At 42.9% G+C, this 22,805-nt stretch overlaps 2 protein-coding genes and 1 non-coding gene across 4 annotated transcripts in view; all 3 read right to left on the reverse strand.

The window, feature by feature from the left end:
* Positions 1-1,500: 1,500 nt before the first annotated feature.
* Positions 1,501-8,070, reverse strand: LOC145406887 (uncharacterized). Its single transcript, XM_080278001.1, has 5 exons — positions 8,019-8,070; positions 6,042-6,399; positions 5,554-5,866; positions 3,121-3,263; positions 1,501-2,102 (listed from the first exon to the last, which is right to left on the reverse strand). Coding segments are annotated over exons 1-5 (1,281 nt in total). The 5' UTR covers positions 8,020-8,070; the 3' UTR covers positions 1,501-1,636.
* Positions 8,071-14,511: 6,441 nt separating this feature from the next.
* LOC145406964 (U6 spliceosomal RNA) lies at positions 14,512-14,616 on the reverse strand. Its single transcript, XR_013898630.1, has one exon. It is a non-coding gene; the product is annotated as a U6 spliceosomal RNA (small nuclear RNA).
* Positions 14,617-18,823: 4,207 nt separating this feature from the next.
* Positions 18,824-22,805, reverse strand: part of LOC145406885 (uncharacterized) — a 40,594-nt gene continuing 36,612 nt past the window's right edge. For both annotated transcript variants that reach the window (XM_080277999.1, XM_080278000.1), the window contains 2 exons: positions 21,517-21,659; positions 18,824-19,330 (listed from right to left, as the gene is read on the reverse strand). In XM_080277999.1, the coding sequence (XP_080134125.1) occupies positions 18,865-19,330; positions 21,517-21,659 (609 nt within the window). In that variant the 3' untranslated portion in view covers positions 18,824-18,864. The remainder of the gene's footprint in view (positions 19,331-21,516; positions 21,660-22,805) is intronic.

The raw sequence follows: 22,805 nt of genomic DNA on the forward strand, positions 1-22,805 counted from the left end.
TCACTGTGTTTCGTTGCTGTGTACGTCATATGTGAAATTTGCTAACATAATTTTGTTTGTGAAATCATTACAACAGATTTTATGTCCGCATATTGCTCTAACATGAAGAGTGTTTTCAACTGTTTCATGTTGCTGTCTGTTTCTTCATTTACTTTTCACTAAATTATACTGAGAGAAAATCCTCTCTACTGCAGAAGTGCTTGCTGGCAACGATAATTGGGATAAAACAAAACTCTCTCCGGAGTCTCCGCACTGGCTGCATCCACTGGTCCCTGTGGGAGTATTAGGGGGTCTCTCTCCGCCATATGTTTAAACTCTCTCTCTCTCTCTCTCAGTATATTGTCGTGATGTGGTTTAACTCCATACTAGCCCAAACAACCGCGACAGTTTTCAAACCAGCCAAAAAAACCGCAACCCGCGACCGGTAAAATCTGCCCGCGGAAGAGCTTCAAAACGAGCCCAATTTGGCGGGAAAACCGCGACCTTGGCAACCCTGGCAACAGTGTGCTGCACCAGATGGCACCCTCTCCTTATATTTTTATGAGGACACACCTTATATGCTCACATATTTATAAGGAAGTAATATTCTGAACTCACCATTGATATGGTACAGAAAGTGCGTTTGCCCTCTGGTTCCTGGGAAAGGTTAAGAGCAGGACGAGAAAGCTAAGGAGCGATGATACGGGCGGGATTCTCAAAGGTATTTACAATGAATTCCCTGTCGTATCCATTATTATATTATTATTATTTGAGAAAAGGACCAAGAAAACAGTGTGCAAAACATTTCTATGACCAGTATTTTGGTCGCTTAAGGAGGCTTCCTAGCACCTTTTCCTTAGCTATTTATTGTTAGATATAAGTGGTTAATATCCTTTATCTCTTTTCTGTCGCTGCTTCAGTGGTCACTGCTCCGCTGAACTGTTTGCTTGCATCCCACCACCACTAAGGCCGGCGCGTAGTTAACAGACTCTCATCCCTTTTCTGTCTAACTCTCTAATGCAAGATTTAACCGTTACTCCCAGTCCTTCATGAATGCAACAGGTCAACTCTGGAACTATCTCCCTTTGTCTGTACTATGTCCTACTGCCTATGATCTCGTCTTTCAAACGCAGTGTGTCCAGGCATTTCGAAATGAACGGATCTTGAATTTGGCTCTCTGCTATCTTGTTTTTGTTTTTTCTTGGAGGGAAGAATTTGCGGGTTCCTGGCTTTTGGTTCTTTATTAAATGAATGAAAACAATAGTGTTGATGTAGTTCATATTAATAACAAACATGAGGATATCGAGGCATACTCTTCAGAATATGTTGTTATATATTTACTGGTATACATGTTAGCCTATAGTCTTTATTTACTGGTGTAGAGATCACAGTTGGGTAGATGCAGTATTCATGCCAAAAATGCCCTTTATAAACATTTTCTTAAGTCAGAACTACAATCTAAATACACATACATTATTGCTTATATATGTATGCTGTTGTTTGTTAGCTATCTATCCACAGCCAGACGCCTCAGTCCCTTAAGGGGTGGACACAGACAAATTGCCTCCATGTCGCCCTGTCCCCTGCGATTTCGCTGCCCTCCCCCCATCTTACACCCTCCTGTCAAGTGACATACAGCTTACGTCCCTCTGTTAAGTTACGCTGGTATAATTCCAGCTTCCACCATTTCGTCGAACATGTCAAGTAATCGAGGTCTCAGCAGTCCATCAGACCTCTCACTCATTTTCATTATAACGTTCTTTCTTTCCTCAAAAAACTTTTCTCCCTTTTCGTCCAGCATTTCCATCATGTTAGCAACGTCTTCAGGTTCACTTAAGACAAGTGGAATGACTATTAACCCAAGCAAACAGCCGAAGATCATCCGGCGTCGATACTCTTCGTGAAGCTCTTGATGCGTAAAGGGAACAGGAAAGTCAGCATCGGCCAATACCCCACTGAACGAATCGTAGTAGGTCTTGAGGAACTCCTGCAGGTTGTCTTTACGAACAGGGCCAATGAAGCTGGAGTAAAAGAAGTAGTTAAGGTCGAGGGCAGCAGAGGCTTTACGCATAATCTGCAGGTCCACCAGCATCACCTCCACGGGTTTACCATCATCATCATATCTGGCGGGCACAAGTTGAAAAATTAATATGGGGTTTTATCTGTGTCAGTAAGTACTTATGACTGACTGGGTGACCGCAGAGGGGAAAAAAAAAGGTGTGAATAAGAGTTAAAGAATGATTTTTTTCCCCCAAATAACATTACGTCAGTGAATGAGGATGATAAGTGTGAGCAAAAACAATCGAGTGAATGCGAATGATATACAGCAGATGAAACTGAGACTGCGGGATATAATTATATCTGGCGAGTTCAATCTGAGAGAAATCGAGCGCATGAATGTGCATGAGACAAACTGAGCGTGTGGTAACGGTAGGTGGGAGAGGGTGTGAAAAATTCCTCTTTTTTTTATTTCAGTTTAATGTAGATGTTCAAATGTCATTTTAAACTTCTAGTCATAAACATAAAAATAAAAACCAATCTAACTCGGCCTTTTTCACGTTCTCGACGACGCCCTTATCAAACGATATTCATTGTGAATCTGGAAAAGCAGGTAAATGCAGGGCAGGTGGGGCTGGATATGGCTAAGTCAACGAATGTGAAGGATAGAAGGGAGAGGCGGAGGTTTCCACAAGGTGAGAGGAGAAGTCTGCCTAGCAGGTAGCGAAGGGCTTGATTTATCTCCTTCCAACTGCTAGCAAGGCTTGGTGGCAGCCACGTGAGTTGTGCCCACACCTTTGGCAAAGTGGGGACAGCTACTCTCAGAGGACACCTATGAGCGGGCGATCAAGGCACATGGAACGTGGGTGCAGCAAGTGTTGGAGTTGTATACAGTATGTGCATTCGTACATGGCACACCTGCCCACGCAGCTTTTACTTGAGTGGTGTGGTTTTGCAGGGGATCTCATGTGGCACTGCATATACTGGTGGAATTACAATGATGATGGTGATGATGATGACGACGACCATGACGATGATAATAATGATAACAACGATAACGACGATGGTGATGAAGATGACGATGATGATGATGGCCATGATGACAACAACGGCGACAATGATGGTGATGATGATGCTACGTACCTGAACAAAATATTGTTGATCCAGCAGTCCCCGTGGTTTAACACTGCAAATTTAGACTCCACACGAACACAGTCCAATAAGATGTCCATGTTAGCCTCCTTGGTGTCCCTGATCCACTTCGCCACGTTCTCATAATTCGGAATCTTGAAGGAGGAAAAAAGAATACTGAGAAATCTATCTATCTATTGCCAGACGCCTCAATCCCGTTTGGGGTGGCCACAAACAAATCGCCTCCAAGTCGCCCTGTCCCCCGCCATTTCACTGCCCTGCTCCCAACTCACACCCCCCTCTCTCATATACCTCTCCACCCCATCCCTCCATCTCATCCTCGGCCTCCCCCTCCCTCTTCCCCCCTCCACCTGAGAAATACTGCACTTTTTTTTTTTTTTTGTCACTAAGCTACATAAACAAAAGCTGCATGAAACTCTAGGCCAATTTCAAGTCACGAAGAAGTGCTGTGGAAAGGATGTAACTCCGTATTAGTGTCTTTGTCATTCAGCCACGTGATATAAGCTGCAACAGGACGAAAATCTAGACCAGGTTAAGGTGAACAGAGTATTGTGTGATATTCTCAAACAAGAGGATACTAGGGTGAACAGTGCAGAGTAAATCGGTAAAGAATGGGCGTCAAGAAATCTCCAGACACTGCCTACAAGCAAAAGTGTTAAGTCAAGGGGTAGATCATCGAATTATCAATCTTCAGGCGGTATTCTCGTGTAGTTAGGAAGCTCACTAACACCTCTTCCTTACCCGTTTATTTCTGATTCTGTCTCGTTGCTATATTCTTGTGTGTTACTCGTGCAGTCTATGTCGATATTAAAAAGATATATGCAAGGAAAACACAGGATATTAATGGCTAGTTTGGAAAATAAATTGCTAAGGAAGAGGTGACGGGGAGCCTCCTTGCTGAACGAGACTACTGGCCTTGGTAATTGATTGGATAACGTGAACAATGCCACGTATTGTCGTCGGATAAGGAAGCTCCCTAACACCTCTACCTTAGCGATTTATTTTTGGATATTGTTGGTTAATATCCTTCTGTAATTTATCGATGCCAGATTATGGCCATAATGGAAGGTTTAATATTAAAGTAAAACGCCTTTGTCGGCGAGGTACGAGCGAGGCCATTTAAATCCGAAAGCACCGAAATGTTGCCTTACACCCCAAGGATGCCTAGAGTATACTGATGGCTATCTACCTATTTTATGCCTTTACGACAAACTGTCTGGCCTGTGGCCCTCTTCTGAAGATTTTCGACATGCTTCGCTTGGCGAGTGTCACGTGCCACGTGCTCCTCCTGGGTGTGATGAAACCTGTCAAAAACAAATCCTAAAGAATTTAGCTATCAAGTGGTGCAAACCACGCAGTGATCGACGTAGTGGTGCTGAGATGTAGCTTGTCAAAAGCGTTACAGTCGGGCCGGGTTGGGCCCGACCGTAATCACCCTTAAGAAAATTCATTCTATTGTTTTTAATCTAATTTGGCCCAGAATTTTGAAAATTACATAGCTCAGTGGCTCAAAAAGACAATATTACGGCTCTACATCTTCTCCTTAGCACATCTTTGTGACTAGCACCAGAATCTACTGTAGTGTTGCAGCTAGGCCTTCAAACTGGGGAGATGGCAATTTTGGGCCAAGTTGGAATTGGAAGTTCAATTTTGTTTTTATAGTGCAGGGACAGAACCAAAACACCCCAGATTATCGCTTTACCAGAAGAGTGGATGGCTACAACTCCAGGCAAATTTTAAACCAATACCTATACATGCTGCTGTAGGGAACTCTCACAACACACACACGAACATACATAAACTCTCTCTCTCTCTCTCTCTCTCCACACACACACACACAATACAAAAGACAAACTAAATAATAACTGGAAAGAAAAGGAAAATGTCGGTAAAAATTAAGGTGTTTTAAACCTTCCTGTGAGAGCATCTGAGTGGACCCAACAACAGATGACATTGTGTTGCTTGTGCCCAGATAAATAAAGAAATGCACAAACAAAGTGATAATATAGTAAACTAGTAATAAAATAGCAGTGTACTTTCAGCATCAGTAGTAGTAGTAGTAGTAGTAGTCGTCGTCGTCATAGTAGTAGTAGTAGTAGGCCTAGTAACAAAATACTAATAATAATAACTAGAGGCCACGGGAGGAATCACATCAGCAGGGAGCCGATACATATCTAGCGCGGCCCGGAATACGACCCTGACCTTGACCTACTTTCACCAATTTCGAACTCATACGAGATTTTCATCCCTACTACACACCCGTAAAATTTTGTGATGATATCCTGAGCGGTTGTGAAGTTATCATGCTAACAAACACACAGACAGACAGACAAACTGAAAACAATACCAGCTTCGCTACTGCGGCTGGTAATAATAGAGAGAGAGAGGGAGAGAGAGAGAGAGAGAGCAATTAGGAATACTAACCTTATCCATAACCATAGCTACAGTTTCCATCTGTTCCTCCATCATTCTTTTGAAAAATAAGTGGGCCTCCTCATCCGTTATCCACATGTCAACAAGAACTGGCCAAGTTTTCTGCATGTCTTTGTTGGGCAGTGCTGCTTCCATGAGGACAGACGCAGCGTGTAGCCTACCCATCTCCTGCAGCACCAGCGTGGCGTGGGGCACATCCATCCCTCGCCGTCTGTCATACATCTTAAATCCTCGAGGCCGTAAGTCTTCCATCATTATTGCCTCCTTCCTCGTCTCCAGACACGAGGCGAACCCCTTGGGAAACCTGACAGTGTCGTGGGAGAGAGTTATTAGTTTTTTGTCCAATGAACGGATATCGTTGTGTCACGTTCGATATGACTTTCATAGAGCTTGCAATAACCTGAAGACAATGCATCATAATAATAATAATAGTAATAAGGATAACAATAATATTGATAATAATACTAATCAATTCTTACTGAAGGTCCGTAATCCCATGCTGTCGCAAAGCCTCATTAAGTTTGCTTGCTATTTCGATGAAGCAAGTCGATTCCTTCACAAAACCATCGTGTACAAAGTCCACTGTGCTGTCAGACTGGACCTGGGGCAAAGGATGTGTGATTTTAGCTACGTAACTGGTTTTCTTCTCCTCTCCGCCCTCTCTGTACCGCACCATCACGCCTGTCACGATACACCCATAGTTGTCGCCCTTCTTCGTGAAATCCTCCACCCTGTAGGAGACCAGGCTGACAGAGTCTCCTTTGTCTGCTTTCAGTGTGGCCTTCACCAGCGCCTCTGTCACCAGGCATCGGTTGTCGGTGGTGGGTGCCGCAGACACTGAGGATGTGCATAATAAACGGTGATATTTATGTTGCCTTTCAAGTCATTGAAACATCTTCCTTAAAAATAATTTGTCCAAACAGATTTATATCTGTTTTATATACAGATCATGTTAACATTTGTGGTAGTAATAGTAGTAGTAGTAGTAGCAGTAGTAGTAGTAGTAGTAGTAGTAGCAGTAGTAGTAGTAGTAGTAGTAGTGGTAGTAGTAGTAGTAGTAGTAATAGGAGTAGTAGTAATAACAATAAGAACAATAATAATAATAATAATAATAATAAAGCAGAACACACTCACAGAGCGCACACCTCCGCCAATGCCATTACCATGGAAATGGATCCTGAACCGGATCCGGACCCGGATCCGCCCCCAAATTTAATCACGTCTTCCTTGGCCCATGGCCCACCCTTCAAACAAATTTCATCAAAATCCGTTCATAACTTTTTGTGTAATCCTAACAAACAAACAAACGCGGGGTAAAACATAACCTTCTCGGCGGAGGTAAATATCCATTACATTCAAAACGCACAAGGAGGAGCGAGTAAACACCCACTCCCCACACCCGTTCAAAGGGCCAATCGATGACCTTTGCCCTGTGACCTTGACCTCCAGCCGAATGTTCTCATATTACATAATCACCGAACGATCTTTAAATCTGCATATCTATCCTACATCACACACACACACACACACACACACACACACACAGCCTGAGCAGTCACCCCCACGCATGAAATATCGCTAGCTGAGTTCTTAGTGGAGCGCTGTTTGCTGACCACCATGTATACAAGGCGGATGTTAAGGGGTAATAAGCAAAATAAATTGCACAGACAAAGGTGCTACGGAGTCCAAAATGCCACTTACAATACAGCCGTTTGTATTTACATTATATTTTATTTTGCACATTATTTTCTCGACAGCCAAAAGTGCTGGAGAGGGACACCTTCACGTGGTGGCACTGATATAACCAGGCGGCTCAACTGCTCGGTTATACATACGTCATTCGGCTACTTCTCTATTCCACAAATGGAGGATGGGGAACTGCAGGAAGGAAATTGAGGCTTGTAATCCAGTCAGTTCACATTTCACATGAGCCTGGGGCTACAACAACAGAAAGCTGCTACCACCACCACTACCACATCATTACTATTACTACTCCTACTCGACCGGAAACCCTGACATTAGCGCCCCTTGCCTCCGCCGCCAGCGAGGTGAGGACCAGACATGGTAGGCCCCAAGGCCTAAAGAATATTCTTTAGGCCTTGGTAGGCCTATTCTCGAACATACGGCCTAATCCCCCTCCTAACTCTAGCCCTTCCCTTGCTCTTCCCACTAAAAGAAATATACAGTATTTTCACGTATATTTACCTCTCGTAGCTACTTTTTTTTTTTTTTTTTTTTCCAGAAAGGACGAGAGATATGGAAAGCTTCTACGCATCCGTACTTCCCGCCAAAATCACACCTGCGTCACTCCGCCAAAACAAGCTGCGCCACTGCAGCGAGGGAATTTTAAGTTTATTTAAGAATCCCTCCCAAGTATTCACAATAATACTTACGACCGGTTCAAAATATCGTAACTATAAGACGTAATTCAGCTCCCAAATAACTAATGCACTTACTCTTAAACTAGTAGTAGTAGTGAGATATCGCGATGCACAACCTTATGCGTTCACGGCTCCAGTGAGAGTGAAAGGCTGAAAGCACGTCAACTTCGTCAAGGTCGTAGAAGAAAGTTGCCGAGTGTCCCTTTTTCACCGGCAATTCAGCTGTTACTGCAGGTGTTGCAATTCCTCTTCCTTGGCGATTTATCTCTTCTTTTACTTTTAAGTCCCTAGTAACCTGGCGATTTATCTCTTCTTTTACTTCTAAGTCCCTACTAACCTGGCGATTTATCTCTCCTTTTACTTCTAATTAAGTCCCTAGTAGCCTGTGTTACCTACATCGACTTCATTTCGTAATGTTTTGTAACAGTCACTTACAGGGGGATACTGAGGTGCGATAAGCAAAATAAATCGCTAAGGAAAAGGCACTCTGAATCTCCAACGAGCTTTGAGGCTAGTATTCAAAGGTCGGATCTCATCCACTTAAGAATTTCCTAGCACGTCTTCCTTTGCGATTTATTTTTGCCTAACAGCTTCTTATCCCCTTGTATGTTATATATCCATTTGCATCGACAAATTTTGAATACTAAACCTACAGAAATATATAAACGTAGAGGTAAAGACGTGAACTGGGGAAGAAGGGCGAGGGCAAGGTCTTTGGATCTTGGGCGAGGGAGCCTTCTTAGTCCACGAGTAAACACGTCAGTTAAATATTTTACAGTGCATTGCCCTTGAGAAGTCTCCGTACATTTTTCCGCCTAAACATTTTGAAACAGTGGACGAAATTATGAAATATTCGCCCCCCTGGGGGTAGTTTTTTTTTTTTTTTTTTCAAGAATACTCCCCCAGTATCCCTGCTTGTCGTAAAAGGCGACTAAAAGGGTTGGCGGAGGGTTAGTGCCCCTCCCCGGAAAACAACTAACTAAAAAAACAAACAAGAAGCCTCGGACAAGGACTGACCAAACGATGACGACCCAGGACCGGACAAAGGACTTGGTAATGGGTACATGGAATGTAAGAGGAGCGAATGATGAGGTGAAAGAGAGAGAGATTGTCCAGGTGCTTGAGGGTGCGAAAGTGGATGTATGTGGAATAGCTGAAACAAAATGGAGAGGAGAAAGTGTGAGAGAATGGGGGTATGGATGGGGTATATGTGCAGGAGGAGGTGTGAATGAGAGGGCAAAAGAAGGAGTATGTATAGTTGTGATTAAAAGATGGAAGAAGAGCATAAGACAGTATGGATCAGTTGGGTCAAGGATTGTGTGGGTAAAGTTGAAAGTTGGAATACAAATGTGGGCGATTGTGTGTGTGTATGCGCCAACGCAAGATCGTGCTAGAAGAGTGACAGAAGAGTTCTGGACAAATGTAGAAGTGTGCATGGAAAAGTTTGGAAGGAATAAGAGAGTGTTTTTAATCGGTGATATGAATGGTAAAGTTGGGAATGTGAAGGTGGATGGAATAGTTGGTGAGTGGGGTGTGCCTGTTGAGATAGATGAGAATGGGAGTGCGTTAGTGGACATTTGTGCTGGGAGGGGGTTGGTGATAGCCAATACCCTCTTCAGGCATAAAATGATCCACAGGTATACATGGCAAGTGATGAGAAGGGTGGGTGGTGAACTGAATGAAAGGAAGGCAATGATTGATTATGTGTGTGTGGATGAAAGGATGCGAAGATGTGTAATGGATGCAAGAGCTTATAGAGGTTGGGGGAGTGGACTTTCTGACCACTACTTGGTGGTGGCCAGAATTGAGATTCAAGTAAGATGGAGGAATAGAAGAAGGGAAAGACGAGAGGAAGGAGTAGTTGCAAGGAGAGTGGAAAGGTTACAAGAGGATGAGAAAAAGGCAGAGTATAAGAGAGAAGTGGAGGAACGATTGGGCAAATATGAACTGGAGCAGATGGGAGACGTGGAAGGTGTGTGTAGGATATTTACAGAAGAAATACGTGCAGCATGTGATGTGGTGTGTGGAAGAGAAGACGGAGGGGGGGTGCAAGGAACAGCATGGTGGACTGAAGAGGTGAGACAGGCTGTGGCACAAAAGAAGAAAGCATACAATGAATGGATGAGAAACAGGGGCGTGGAAGAAGTTGAGAGGCGGAAGAGAGAGCTATATGTAGAAAGAAAGAGGTGAAAAGATTAGTAAGAGAGGGTAAGAAGAGAGTGGATGAGGAATTTGGAAGGAATTTGAGTGTAAAGTGGAGGGACTGTAAGAAAATGTTCTGGAAAGAGGTGAAAAGAGTAAGACAGGATGGAAGTGAAGTTAGCAAGGGAGTGAAAGATAAAAATGGTAGATTACTAGTGGAGAAGGGAGAAAAAGTGAGCAGATGGAGAGAACACTTTAAGGAATTGTTGAACATAGAGGATGGAAGTAATGCGAGTATAAGTGGCTGGGGAATGGCTGGGAGAAGGAGGGAGGTGAGAAGACAGGAAGAAATCAGTAGGATAGAAGTTGTGGAAGCATTGAAGAAAGATAAATCGGGGAAAGCCCCAGGAATTGATGGAGTGTGTGGTGAAATGCTGAAGCATGGGGGAGAGATAGTAGTAGAATGGATGTGGAAGATGTGCAGATTGGCCTGGGAGGAAGGTAGAGTCCCGGAGGATTGAAAGTCAGGTATAATTATTCCCTTGTACAAAGGAAAAGGGGAAAAAGAAGTGTGTGGTAATCATAGGGGCATTTGTCTTCTTAATATAATAGGAAGAGTGTATGGTAGGATACTTATTGACAGAGTTAAAGAAAGACCAGAGAAATTAGTTGGAGAAGAACAGGGAGGCTTTAGGAAGGGAAGAGGTTGTGTAGATCAGATATTCATTCTTAGATCTTTAGTGGAAAAGTTTCTAGAGAAGGGAAAGAAGTTGTATGCGGCTTTCATGGATTTGGAGAAAGCATATGACAGGGTGGATAGACAAGGATTGTGGAAAGTGTTAAGAATATATGGAGTAGATGGGAAGTTGTTGAATGCTGTGAAGAGTATGTACGATGGTGCGAAGGCTGCAGTGCGTGTGGATGGTGAACTAAGTTAATTTTTCTCTTTGAAAGTTGGGTTGAAACAGGGATGTGTCATGTCTCCGTGGATGTTCAATCTGTACATGGATGGGGTAATAAAAGAGGTACAAGGTAGGGTAGTGGATGTTGGAGTGGCCCTGGTGAGAGAGGGTAGTGTTTGGAAACTCCCTGTAGGCTACTGTTGTTTGCAGATGATACTGTGTTGTTGAGTGAAGACGAAGGGGAGCTGGAAGGCTTGGTGGATGAGTTTGGGAGAGTGTGTAAGAAGCGGAATCTAAAGGTAAATGTAGGGAAGAGTAAAGTGATGGTCTTTGAGAAAGGTAAAGTCAGTGAATGTACAGCGAGATTGGATGGTGAGGAATTGGAAAATGTGAGTACATTTAAGTACTTGGGTAGTGTAATGAGTAAGGATGGAGGTTTGGAGGGTGAAGTGCTTGAAAGGGTACAGCAGGGAAGAAAGGTTGCTGGTTCTTTGAAAGCAGTGATAAGAAACAGGGAAGTCAGCATGGAAATGAAAAAGTTACTACATGACAGTATTGTGATACCAACTCTAACGTATGGAAGTGAAGCTTGGACGTTGTTGGAAGGACACAAGTCAAGAGTGAGAACAGTGGAAATGAGTTATTTAAGAGAAGCCTGTGGAGTCACATGGAGAAACAGGCTGACGAATGAGGATATAAAGGAGCGTTGTGGTGTGGATGTGGATGTGATAGGAAGCGTTATGAGGAAGACACTAAGGTGGTTTGGCCATGTGGAGAGGATGGAGGGTGAAAGACTGACGAAGAGAGTGTATGTGAGTGAGGTGGAGGGGGGAAGAGGGAGGGGGAGGCCGAGGATGAGATGGAGGGATGGGGTGGAGAGGTATATGAGAGAGGGGTGTGTGAGTTGGGAGCAGGGCAGTGAAATGGCGGGGGACAGGGCGAATTGGAGGCGATTTGTTTGTGGCCACCCCAAACGGGATTGAGGCGTCTGGCAATAGATAGATAGATAGATAGATATTATATAACGTAATTATTACAGTGTGCATTCGGAAACATTTGCCTAACTAAAGTTTGGAAGGGCAAGAATACTCGTTGTGAAACCATCGATCACCACAGTATTGCACAAGCGCTTATCGGGCTTCTCAGTGCATGGACACGCTACGATAATAAAGTTAAGTTGATATGTCCTGCTTTGACACACCGGGCATGCCCATGAGAACTTTCAGCTCGTTCCACCCAGCGGTATGACCTATAGAAGGTTCCCAGTGTCTGGCGAAAAGTCGGGCATAAAAGTGGGCTTGGCTGTCACGGATTTATAATTTACACCATCACTGTCTGCTCGTCGTTCAGCGTCTTTTGATATATGGCGCGTCGAAATCCGAGGGAGTCAAATGTGGACACACACACACACACACACACACACACACACACACACACACACACACAACGCTTACGGATATTAGCACAGTATTATTGATACTTTTGAGGGCATTGTTCACTCGCTCTCGTATTCTCGTTTTTAAGGAAGCTCCGTAACATCTCTTCCTAAGCAATTTATTTTTGGATATAGGTGGTTAATATCCTTTTGTACGTTATTTACGCAGAGTCTGGCGACATTGAAAGGACATATAACACGGAAAATGAAAATAAGGTGTAATAAAATAAATAGCTTAGGAAAAGGTGTTAGGGAGCTTCAATAACCGACGAGAAAGGGCATTTGAGCGCAACAACTGCCGTCCATTTCTTTGTTACAGGAAGATCAAGACTATACTGCATAATATTCCCTTGCTCTTGTTCCACCTACGAGAAAAAACCCTATTTGTCAGGATATTCTTACTAAGCTTCGTAGCATCTCTTCCATAGCGATTTATTTTGCATTTTACAATTTAACATTCCCTTGTATCTCTTTTTATTATCATTTATATTGCACAACAGTTTCTAGCAACAGTAGACAAGAGGATATGAAATGTGTACCATGAAGAATAAACCAATGAGGACACGTTGCGCACATGCCCGAATTCTGAATGGTGCTGTTGGCATCGTAGGACCTTTTTCCTGGCGATTTATTATGAGTGTTACAACTTCATGTGCATTTTTATGTAGTATATATATGTTCAATATCGACATAGCCTGCCTCTGTGGCGTAGAATGGAATATAAAGGTGTACTGTATGAAATAAATCGCCGAGGAAGAGGTGCAACGAAATCTCCATGGCCATTGATAACACGCCCCAGAGTTAATGGATTTTCAAGGCTGTTCTGCATGGGTAATGTGTGTGTGTGTGTGTGTGTTTTGCTTATCTGTGGTAATGGTCCCTGATTAGTTAAAAAGCCAATACTCTCGACGTAATTAAGCTTGTAACACTTTTTTCTAGCGATTTATCCTGAGCCGATACATTTAATACCGAACGGGTGAATAATAACGTCTCATACACAGAAATAAACAAGAAACTTAGTAAATTACACAAATAAACAAGGAAGCTCCCTAAATTACGGAAATAAACAAGAAAGCTCCCTAAATTACGGAAATAAACGAGAGCTTCCTAAATTACGGAAATAAACAAGAAAGCTTCCAAGACAAGGGACAAAAACTTAAAAGTTTGTCATAATGATCGGGCGACGTGGAGGCGATTTGTTTGTGGCCACCCCGTTTGGGATTAAAGAGTCTGGCAATAGATAGACAGATAGTCATCATGATCTTTCACAAACGATCTGCATGTGTGCGTGACATAAAAGCCGCCAGGGGGGTGCTGGAGAGGGACGCCTTCACGTTGTGGCACCGATATAACTGGCCTGGCTATACAAACGTCCTTCAGTGCCTTCCCTATCCCCCATAAGGAAGATGGTAAATTGCAGGAGACGGGCAACTTCAGCCTGCAGTCCACCGCGTTCACATCCAGATGAGCCTGGGGTTGCAGTTACTATTACTACTACTACAAGTAAAACACCTTTGTCGGCGAGGTACGAGCAAGGCCACTAATCCGAAAGCATTGAAATGGCGCCTCACACCCCAAGGATACCTAGAGTATACTGATGGCTATCTACCTACCAAGTTTCGTGCTTTTACGACAAACTCTGGCCTGTGGCCCTTTTTTGAGGATTTTTCGACATGCTGCACTTGGCGCGTGTCACGTGCCACGTGCACCACCTGGCTGTGATGAAACCTGTCAAAAACAAATCTTAAAGAACTGGGCTGTCATGTGGTGCAAACCACGCAGTGATCGGCCCTGTGGTTGCTGAGATATAAGCCTCTCAAAAGTATTAAGGCCGGGCCGGGCCCCTCATTTGTGAGAAAATGCCACTGCTTGACGAGAGACTCGCCAGGGCTGCACCCTGGCTTGTAAGTACTATTATTACTACTACTGCTACTATTATTACTACTACTAGTACTACTACTACTAGAGTTGCTGGGTAACCTCCCTCCCCGCTAGTACGATTAAAAATGTTTATAGATACGTCCCCAGGATGGTGCTGATGTTGCCAAGGTCACATGCGGGAGGGGAGCTGAGACAGCTATGAATCAGTCTTCAATGGGAACGCGTCACGGTTTTGCGTGCCATCCTTGCGCAGATCCATGCTATTCTTCTGTGTATCGTTTTAGCTTTAGTAGTGTACTGCTAAAGAAAGTACCACGCTGCAATGGGCTGGTTAAGTAACAGGATACGTAAGAAGGGTAAAGTTAGTTTCTAAGAGATGAATGATCTTACAAAACATACTTCTGAGCAGGGAATAAACATGATCTTCCTAAACGAACATACTTTGTGTAGCGCTCGGTGAACGCTGTGACGCTGCGACAGATGGGCTAAAACTCTTTCCACCCTACCCTGGCTCAAATTACAACCTCTCCGTCTTGAATTCAGTGCTGCAACAAGAGATTAACATTAGAATATGATGACAGTCACGAAGAAATGCTAACAGACTGGTTGCAGCCAAGTGTCATTTTCTGCCACTGAGTTAAAAAAAAAAAAAAAAAAAAAAACGCAAGTCAGGATGATGAGACGCGAGTGTCATGATGATGCACTGTGCATGTCTAAAAAAAAAAAAAAAACGCAAGTCAGGGTGATGAGACGCGAGTGTCATGATGATGCACTGTGCATGTCTCGCCACTGACGCGCATGCTCACGGTACGTTGCAGAGGAAGGTTCGCAACACCTCTTCCTTTGCGACTTATCTGCATATTACATATTAACTTTTTCTTGTATGATAATTGGTTTTAATGTCGAGAAAGCTTACATCAGAATCAAGCAAGAGATTTATTTCCGTCATCTTGCAGCCTATTTCCTGTAGTTCAATGACAAAATAAGAATGTTATGGCTCTACATCCTTTCCACAGTGCTTCTTCATGACTAGCACCATTCTCTAGTGCTAAGCTGTTTTAATACTGTAGTTCAGCACAAGTGCTCGTGGGCCCTTCGGGTCCTCTCGCACTTGCTCCTGCGGAGGGCTCTCGCGCTGTGCGCTCGCTTTCTCGTGCTTCGCACTCCTTTCCTCGCGGTTCGCGCGTGCGTTGCGATCATTTCAGGTAATCCGAGTCACGTTTATGTGCTGTTCTAGTCTAACGTTGTCACTTGGATTTTTTGCAGCTAACCAATTGATCGTGTTATTTGCAGCTTCAGGAATGGAACCCAAGTTGTCCGCACGCAAGTCCGAGATATTAACCACTCGGCCACAGCAAGCGACCGGGCGCCGGGAGCGGCGTTTTTTGGTCAAAATTTGATCGCTCATTAATTATATAGTAAAAGTTTTTCAATTGTGATGGGACCAAGTTTTTTCACATCAGCGAATTCTTGCGATTTTTGTGCCTATTTTTGTGCGATTTGAATGTGTAGGTGCGACTGCCCAAAATACACACACACACAGACACACGGCTACTGCTATAGTATATTAGATTTAAGATGTAAAGATGAAAGCTTTAGGCACACCTGAAGTGAATAGAGTACAGTAATATGACCTTAAGATCATAATTATTCTCGTTGATACTGGAGCGTCGTACCACCTCCTCCCTTTAATTATTTATTGAAATATATATTGTTGTACAGGTATACAGAGTAGGCCTACATATACAACAAAAGGAGATAGTGGGTATTGCTACACACTCTCTTCAGCAAACACGGTTATACAGTTACTGGTTACAAATGTGTGCATGTAGTAAAAAAAAAAAGAAAAAAAAAAGTGGGTCTTGCAGCACACCCCTTCAGTAAATAGAGATGGAGTAATATACAGTATATACTGTAAAATGTAAAGAAATTCATATGTCACGCACAGGAGAGAAGTACCACTAGAGCGGCATAGAAGCATAAGCACAGCAGCACTTGCCACAGCCTGGGACGATGACATCACAGTTCACACTGCCTTATCACTGGGTCGTATTAGACTCGACACTCTACAGGGTCTCTAGGTCGTATGCAGTCGGCGAGTGTTGACAAAGCACACCCACCTACATGACACCACCCTCACTCACTCTTTCAACTTGTTTGTATGCTTTTTTTTTTTTTTTTTTAAATTTTACATGTCCTTCACGGGTACACTCTAGTGCTTACTCTTACATTGGCTTGAACAGTATATTTGTGAGTGGGTATCTCTAGGCTGTGGAAGTAGTCTATGACATAAATATACAGGCGAAATGTGTACAGTATTGAGTAACATCATGAAAGTCGTAATTGCCGACAAATGTAAGACAGACTGAAGAATTGCAGCTGTTTGTATATGAATGTGATGCTTTCTAGAACCTTGGCGTAAATTCAGGATATCCAGAGAATATATATTAACACATTTTTATTGATTAACCACGAGATCTGCTCAGTCAGCGTAGTAAGTTGTGGCTTTCCATACAGGTATATCACAGTATGAGGACAATTTTTTTTTTTTTTTTTTTTTTTGCATATTACACCTGACCATCCTCTTGTACTGTACGTTACTGACGCAAACTATGCTAATATGAAAATTATATAAAATACAAGGGAGTGTTAATTTGCTTTGGTGCTACTTCTGTCTTGTATATATATCCTATGAATTCCTTTACATTTTATAGCATATACTTTATCTACTAAGTATACAGTATATTGCTCGATGTCTATTTGCTAAAGGACGTGTGACTGTGCACAGGTGCAGTTGTTTCCCCCGGTTGTGGGAAACGCGAGGCCTATGGACGGGCCTCCCAGACACTGGTTGTCGTCGGCGGTGGTGGCTGTGGTACCTGGGCTGGAGCTGCAGTGTGCCGAGGTGCCGGGGTCGTCCGTGGATTTGGGGGACACAAGGGCGAGTGGGCATTGTGTTCCCCTTCACAGCTGCAGCACTTGGGTTTGAAGTGTTCACCTTTCTACAAGAGGATATTTTGTGTGGCTTGGGAGACATCGTAACACCCATTCCTTGGATATTTATCATATATACCGTACTGTACCTGAACTATCTCTTCCATGTCACTTTGTATCGTTTACAGTATCGATATAGTTCACATCAATAACATACAAAAGGACATCGAGGCATACTCTTCAGAATATATCATTATTATTTCCTGATATATTTATTAAGTGGTCTACTTATTGGTGGATTGATGTGTGCTGTTGTTTACCGTATGCTTATTATGTATGTATGGACCTGTCTATCTATTTGTCTATTTATCTGTGAGAGAGAGAGAGAGAGAGAGAGAGAGAGAGAGAGAGAGAGAGAGAGAGCAAAATATTCTAAGCTTGATTCTAAAGGGATAGTCCTACAGAGCTATCATTGTCTTGACGTCTAATTTACAAACACTAAAATCAATGAATTATTATTATTAGTGTTCCTGTGTATATATTACGATTATTATATAAGGTAAATGTCGACACAAACACTGAAAACCTAGACATGAAGTGCTGTGTTGCCATAATTTGTAGCGCTATAGAAAAAGTCGCTAAAGAAAGGGTGCCGAATTCCATCATGGCAAAATCTCTCCCAAGTTGACCCCTGCAATCAACATAAATAATAAATAATAAATAAATAAATAAATAAACGCTGCACCCGAGAACAGTCATGGAAGATCAAAGAGTGAGGATGCCAAGATATTTAAAACTTGGGCGCGTATTCCCATCAAGCTCCCTACCAACTTTTCCTTGCCGGTTTATTTTTTGCATACACCTCATTAATACTCTCTTGTGTGCTATTTTTGCCTTCCATATTGGTGCCTACATGATAAAAACAATACACAAGACAGCAGTAAGGTGTAGTACGGAAAATAAATCACCAAGGAAAATGTATTAGGGAGCTACCTTAACTGACGAGAATAAAGGCACTGGAATTAATTTTGAGCCATAAGCTAGGAAATACAGGCTGTGACAATGGCCTCAGAGGTGACTAATCTTTTCACTCAAACTTGGCCTAAAATTGCCATCTCTCCATCATGAATGCAGTGTTGTAACAATTAATACTGGAATATGATGCTAGACACGAAGAAGCGCTACGGAAAGGGTGTATAGCCGTAGTATTGTCTTTTGCCACTCAGCAGTATGAAATTTGCTGTAGAAGGACGGAAATCTAGGCCAAGTTGACGTAAAAAGGTTATAACTTAATTCGTTAATGGTAATAGTAAACATCACCTATACGTTACCAAACTTCACATAAATACAGCTGTAATCTTTCAAATATTTCTAAATTACATCGTTATTTTGATGTTTACACTTATTTCGCTAATGGCAAGAGTAAACATCATCTGTACGATACCACACTGCAGTATATACATTACGGTACTGTTTCTATCTGTCTACTGCTCCACTCCCCAGTCCAGGAATGGGTGACCACAGACTATAATTGCCTCCATGTCGCCCTGTTCCCTGCGATTTCGCTGCCCTCCGCCATCTTACACCCTCCTGTCAAATTGCATACAGCTTACGCCCCCCTGTTCAATTACATTGGTATTACTCCAGCTTCCACCATTTCGTCGAACATGTCAAGCAATCGAAGTCTCATCAGTCCATCAGACCTCTCACCCATTTTCACTATAACGCCCTTTCTTTCCTCAAAAAACTTTTCTTTATTTTCGTCCAGCATTTCCATCATGTTAGCAACGTCTTCAGGTTCACTCAAGACAATTGGAATGAGCAATAACCCCCACACACAGCCGAAGATCATCCGGCGCCGATACTCTTCTTGAAGCTCTTGAAGTGTGAAGGGAACAGGAAAGTCAGCATCGGCCAATACCCCACTGAACGAATCATAGTAGGTCTTGAGGAACTCCTGCAGGTTGTCTTTACGAACAGGGCCATTGAAGCTGGAGTAAAAGAAGTAGTTAAGGTCGAGGGCAGGAGAGCCTTTACGCATAATCTGCAGGTCCACCAGCATCACCTCCACGGGTTTACCATCATCATCATATCTGGCGGGCAGAAGATGAACAATTAATGTGGGGTTTTATCTGTGTCAGTAACTAGTTATGACTGACAGGGTGACTTGAGACGGAAAAAAAAAAGTGTGAACAAGACTAGAATGGCACTCAGTAGAGCGCATACTTCCGCCAGGGCCCAACATGCTATCTATCTATATACCTACTGTAGGCTGCTTCCCCCAAGGGAAGGGAGGTAGCCGAGACAGGACGACACACTCCCCATTTACTCATCCATTCAAACACATTCATTCGCATCTTAGCCCCAAAGGGGAGAAGGGACAGATCCTCACCGCACCACACCGCACAAGGGTCAACTGCGCAATGCAATCAGTGACATCCGCAGTAGGGCCCGACAGCAGAGCTGGTTTACCCCTGCCACATCATAACAGACTCATCCCCTTACCCGCACCTGACCTGACTAGCTGATCAGACCAAATGCGGGAGAATATCCCCTCAGGGCTGCGTCATCACTTATTCATTCACAATTTCTCTCCATTTATTTCTGTCACGCACATGCAGTTCCTTTTAATGCAGTCAAGTCCTATTTGTTACTGTATGGCAGACTACTTCCCTGTAAAAGCATATTTAAATCCGCTATATCCGGAATTTTATATGGATCCGCGCCAAACTGTAAACATTCGTAGATTCCAACATCCTAAATATGCTTTTCTTGTTTTTTTTTTTTATCAAGATCCACGCAATATTCACTGAAAATTTTACGAAAATGTCGAAAAACTCCCTATCTCGCAATGTTAAAGAAAGAGAAAAAAAATTCCTGGATCCGCACCTTTATCCGGATCCGAACCAAAATTTAATAGAGTCTATTCTGGGCCAAGGCCCATTCTTGTACCAAGTTTCGTAGAAATCCGTCCAGTAGTTTTTGTGTAATCTTGCTCACAAACCACCCACCCAACAAACAAACGGACAGGGGTGAAAGCATAACTTCCTTGGCGGTGATAATAAGAGTTACAGAATGAGTTTTTTCAAGTGACATTACGTCAGTGAATGAGGATAAGTGTGAGCACAAACAATCAGGTGAGTGAGACTGACAAAGAGCAGATGAAACTGAGACTGGGGGATACATATCTGGTGAGTTCAGCGTGTGTGAGAGAAATCATGAGCATGAATGTGCATGAGACAGAAAGGGAGCGAGTGATAACGGTAGGTGGGAAAGGGTGTGAAAGAATTCCCCTTTTTATTTCAATTTAATGTTGATGTTCAAATGCCATTTTAAACATTTAGTCATAAAGATAAAAATAAAAACTTATCTAACTCGGCATTTTTCACGTTCTCGACGACGCCCTTATCAAACGATATTCATTGTGCATCTGGAAAAGCAGGTAAATGCAGGGCAGGTAGGGATGGGTATGGTCAAGTCAGTGAAGGTGGAGGGTAGAAGGGAGAGGAGGAGTCTGCCTGTCAGGTGGCTATGGGCTTGCTTTATCTCCTGTCAGCTGCCAGCGACGCTTGGTGGCAGCCACATGAGATGTGCCCACACCTTTGGCAAAGTGGGCACACTTACTCTCAGTGGTGGCAGACACCTATAAGCGGGCGATCAAGGCACATCCACTGTACTGTAGGTGAAGCAAGTGCGATCTGGCTGGTTCACGTCCCGGATGGTAGTGAGTGTTGGAGTTGTATGTGTGAATTTCTACACGGCACACCTGTCCACTCAGCTTTTACATGGGTGATGTGGTTTTGCAGGGGATCTAATGTGGCACTGTACTGGTGGAATTATGATGATGATGATGATAGTAACAACGACGACTACCATGATGATGATAATGTTAGCAATGACGACGACAACAATGATGATGATCATGACGACGATAACGATGATAATGACAATGATGACGACAACAACGACGACAATGATGATGATAACGATGATCAGGGCCGGATTTACATACTTGTATGGGCCCCAGGCCAAACTCATCAGTAGGCCCCCATGTTCTTGTACAGGGGCCCCATACTCCGGGTCCTATGCTTATTGTACAGGGACCCTTATAGTTGTGAAATTATTATACAATGAAATACTCGGTGTACACTTGAAACAAGGTTATACGCTGGCACACTGCGTGACAAATTAGTTTCAGTGGGCCCCCAGATACCGGTGGGCCTTTGGCCAATGGCCTACTTGGCCTATTGGTAACGATGATGATTATGATGCTACGTACCTGAACAAAATATTGTTGTTCCAGCAGTCCCCGTGGTTTAACACTGCAAATTTAGACTCCACACGAAAACAGTCCAAAAGGATGTCCACGGTAGCCTCCTTGGTGTCCTTGATCCACTTGACCACGTTCTCATAATTTGGAACCTTCAAGGGCAAAAAGAGTACTGAGAAATACTGCACTTTTTTTTTGTCTTTTTTCTTTTTTCACAAAGCTACATGAACAAAAGCTGCATGAAAATCTTAACCAAGTTAAAGTCACGAAGAAGTGCTGTGAAAAGGATGTAGTGATTTTTTTTTTTTTCGTCCTCTCACTAAGTTAAAGAAAAAAGATGCTGCAAATTTATGAAAAAGCTTTACCAAATTAATATGAAAATACTACAACCATAAAGACATACATATACCCTCTTTAACTTGGCCCAAATCCTAGAATACATACGTTAAAAAATTGTCACTAATGCATATGGTGGGTGTGAGAAACCCATTTTTCGGAAAATAGAACACCGAAGTTAGTATCAAAATATAATAAAGCTAAAAATATACATACAAAATATAAGCCTTGTACTTGCATTTCCACATAAAATAATTGACTGTAAAAGAAAACTTAAGGGTGAAGGGGTAACTCAGAAAAAAACACCAACACTGGGGAACATGTGCAATGCAACTTAAAAAAAAAAAAAAATCTGAGGTAGGGTTATCACTGCAGCAGCGGACTTCTCCACTTGCACACACACTCCTGGGTCATGGGCGCTGCAGCTCATGGCGCCAAAACTTGTAGTGACTCAAACTGGCTGTGGTGGAGGTCAACAAAAAAAGGGACTTTTTTAAGTCAAATAATGACGAACGAAAAATAGCGATTTTTCATACAATCATTTACCCCTGAAATTGAATACTACATGGTATTTGGACCTCCCTGGGGCTAATCCCACTGATTTAGAACCGGTACCCTCCCCCTGTCTTGGGGGGTAACTAAAATAAAACATATGTTCACCTGTAAATGTACATTACTTGAGGTGTGTACAGTGTTATTATACTACTGATGCCTTCCAATTGCTAAAAACATTCATTTTTAACCCAAAATTGATGTTATTTGTCACTTTTGTTATTTTTTTGGGCGTGAGGGAATTAATTACTAAGAATTCTATGACACTTGGCTTGACTGGGGTGGATGTGCGCCTTTGTTTAAGCTTGCGGGGACGCTCGTTACTGTCAGTGGAATTTTCCTAACTAGATGAGGGTGCGTAATATAATCTTTATCTGTGTCACTATCATGGATCCGTACATGTTCAACAC

The sequence above is a fragment of the Coenobita brevimanus genome, chromosome 71 (genome assembly GCF_032717465.1).
Source record: "Coenobita brevimanus isolate Jiangsu-jjx chromosome 71, ASM3271746v2, whole genome shotgun sequence".
NCBI lineage: Eukaryota > Metazoa > Arthropoda > Malacostraca > Decapoda > Coenobitidae > Coenobita > Coenobita brevimanus.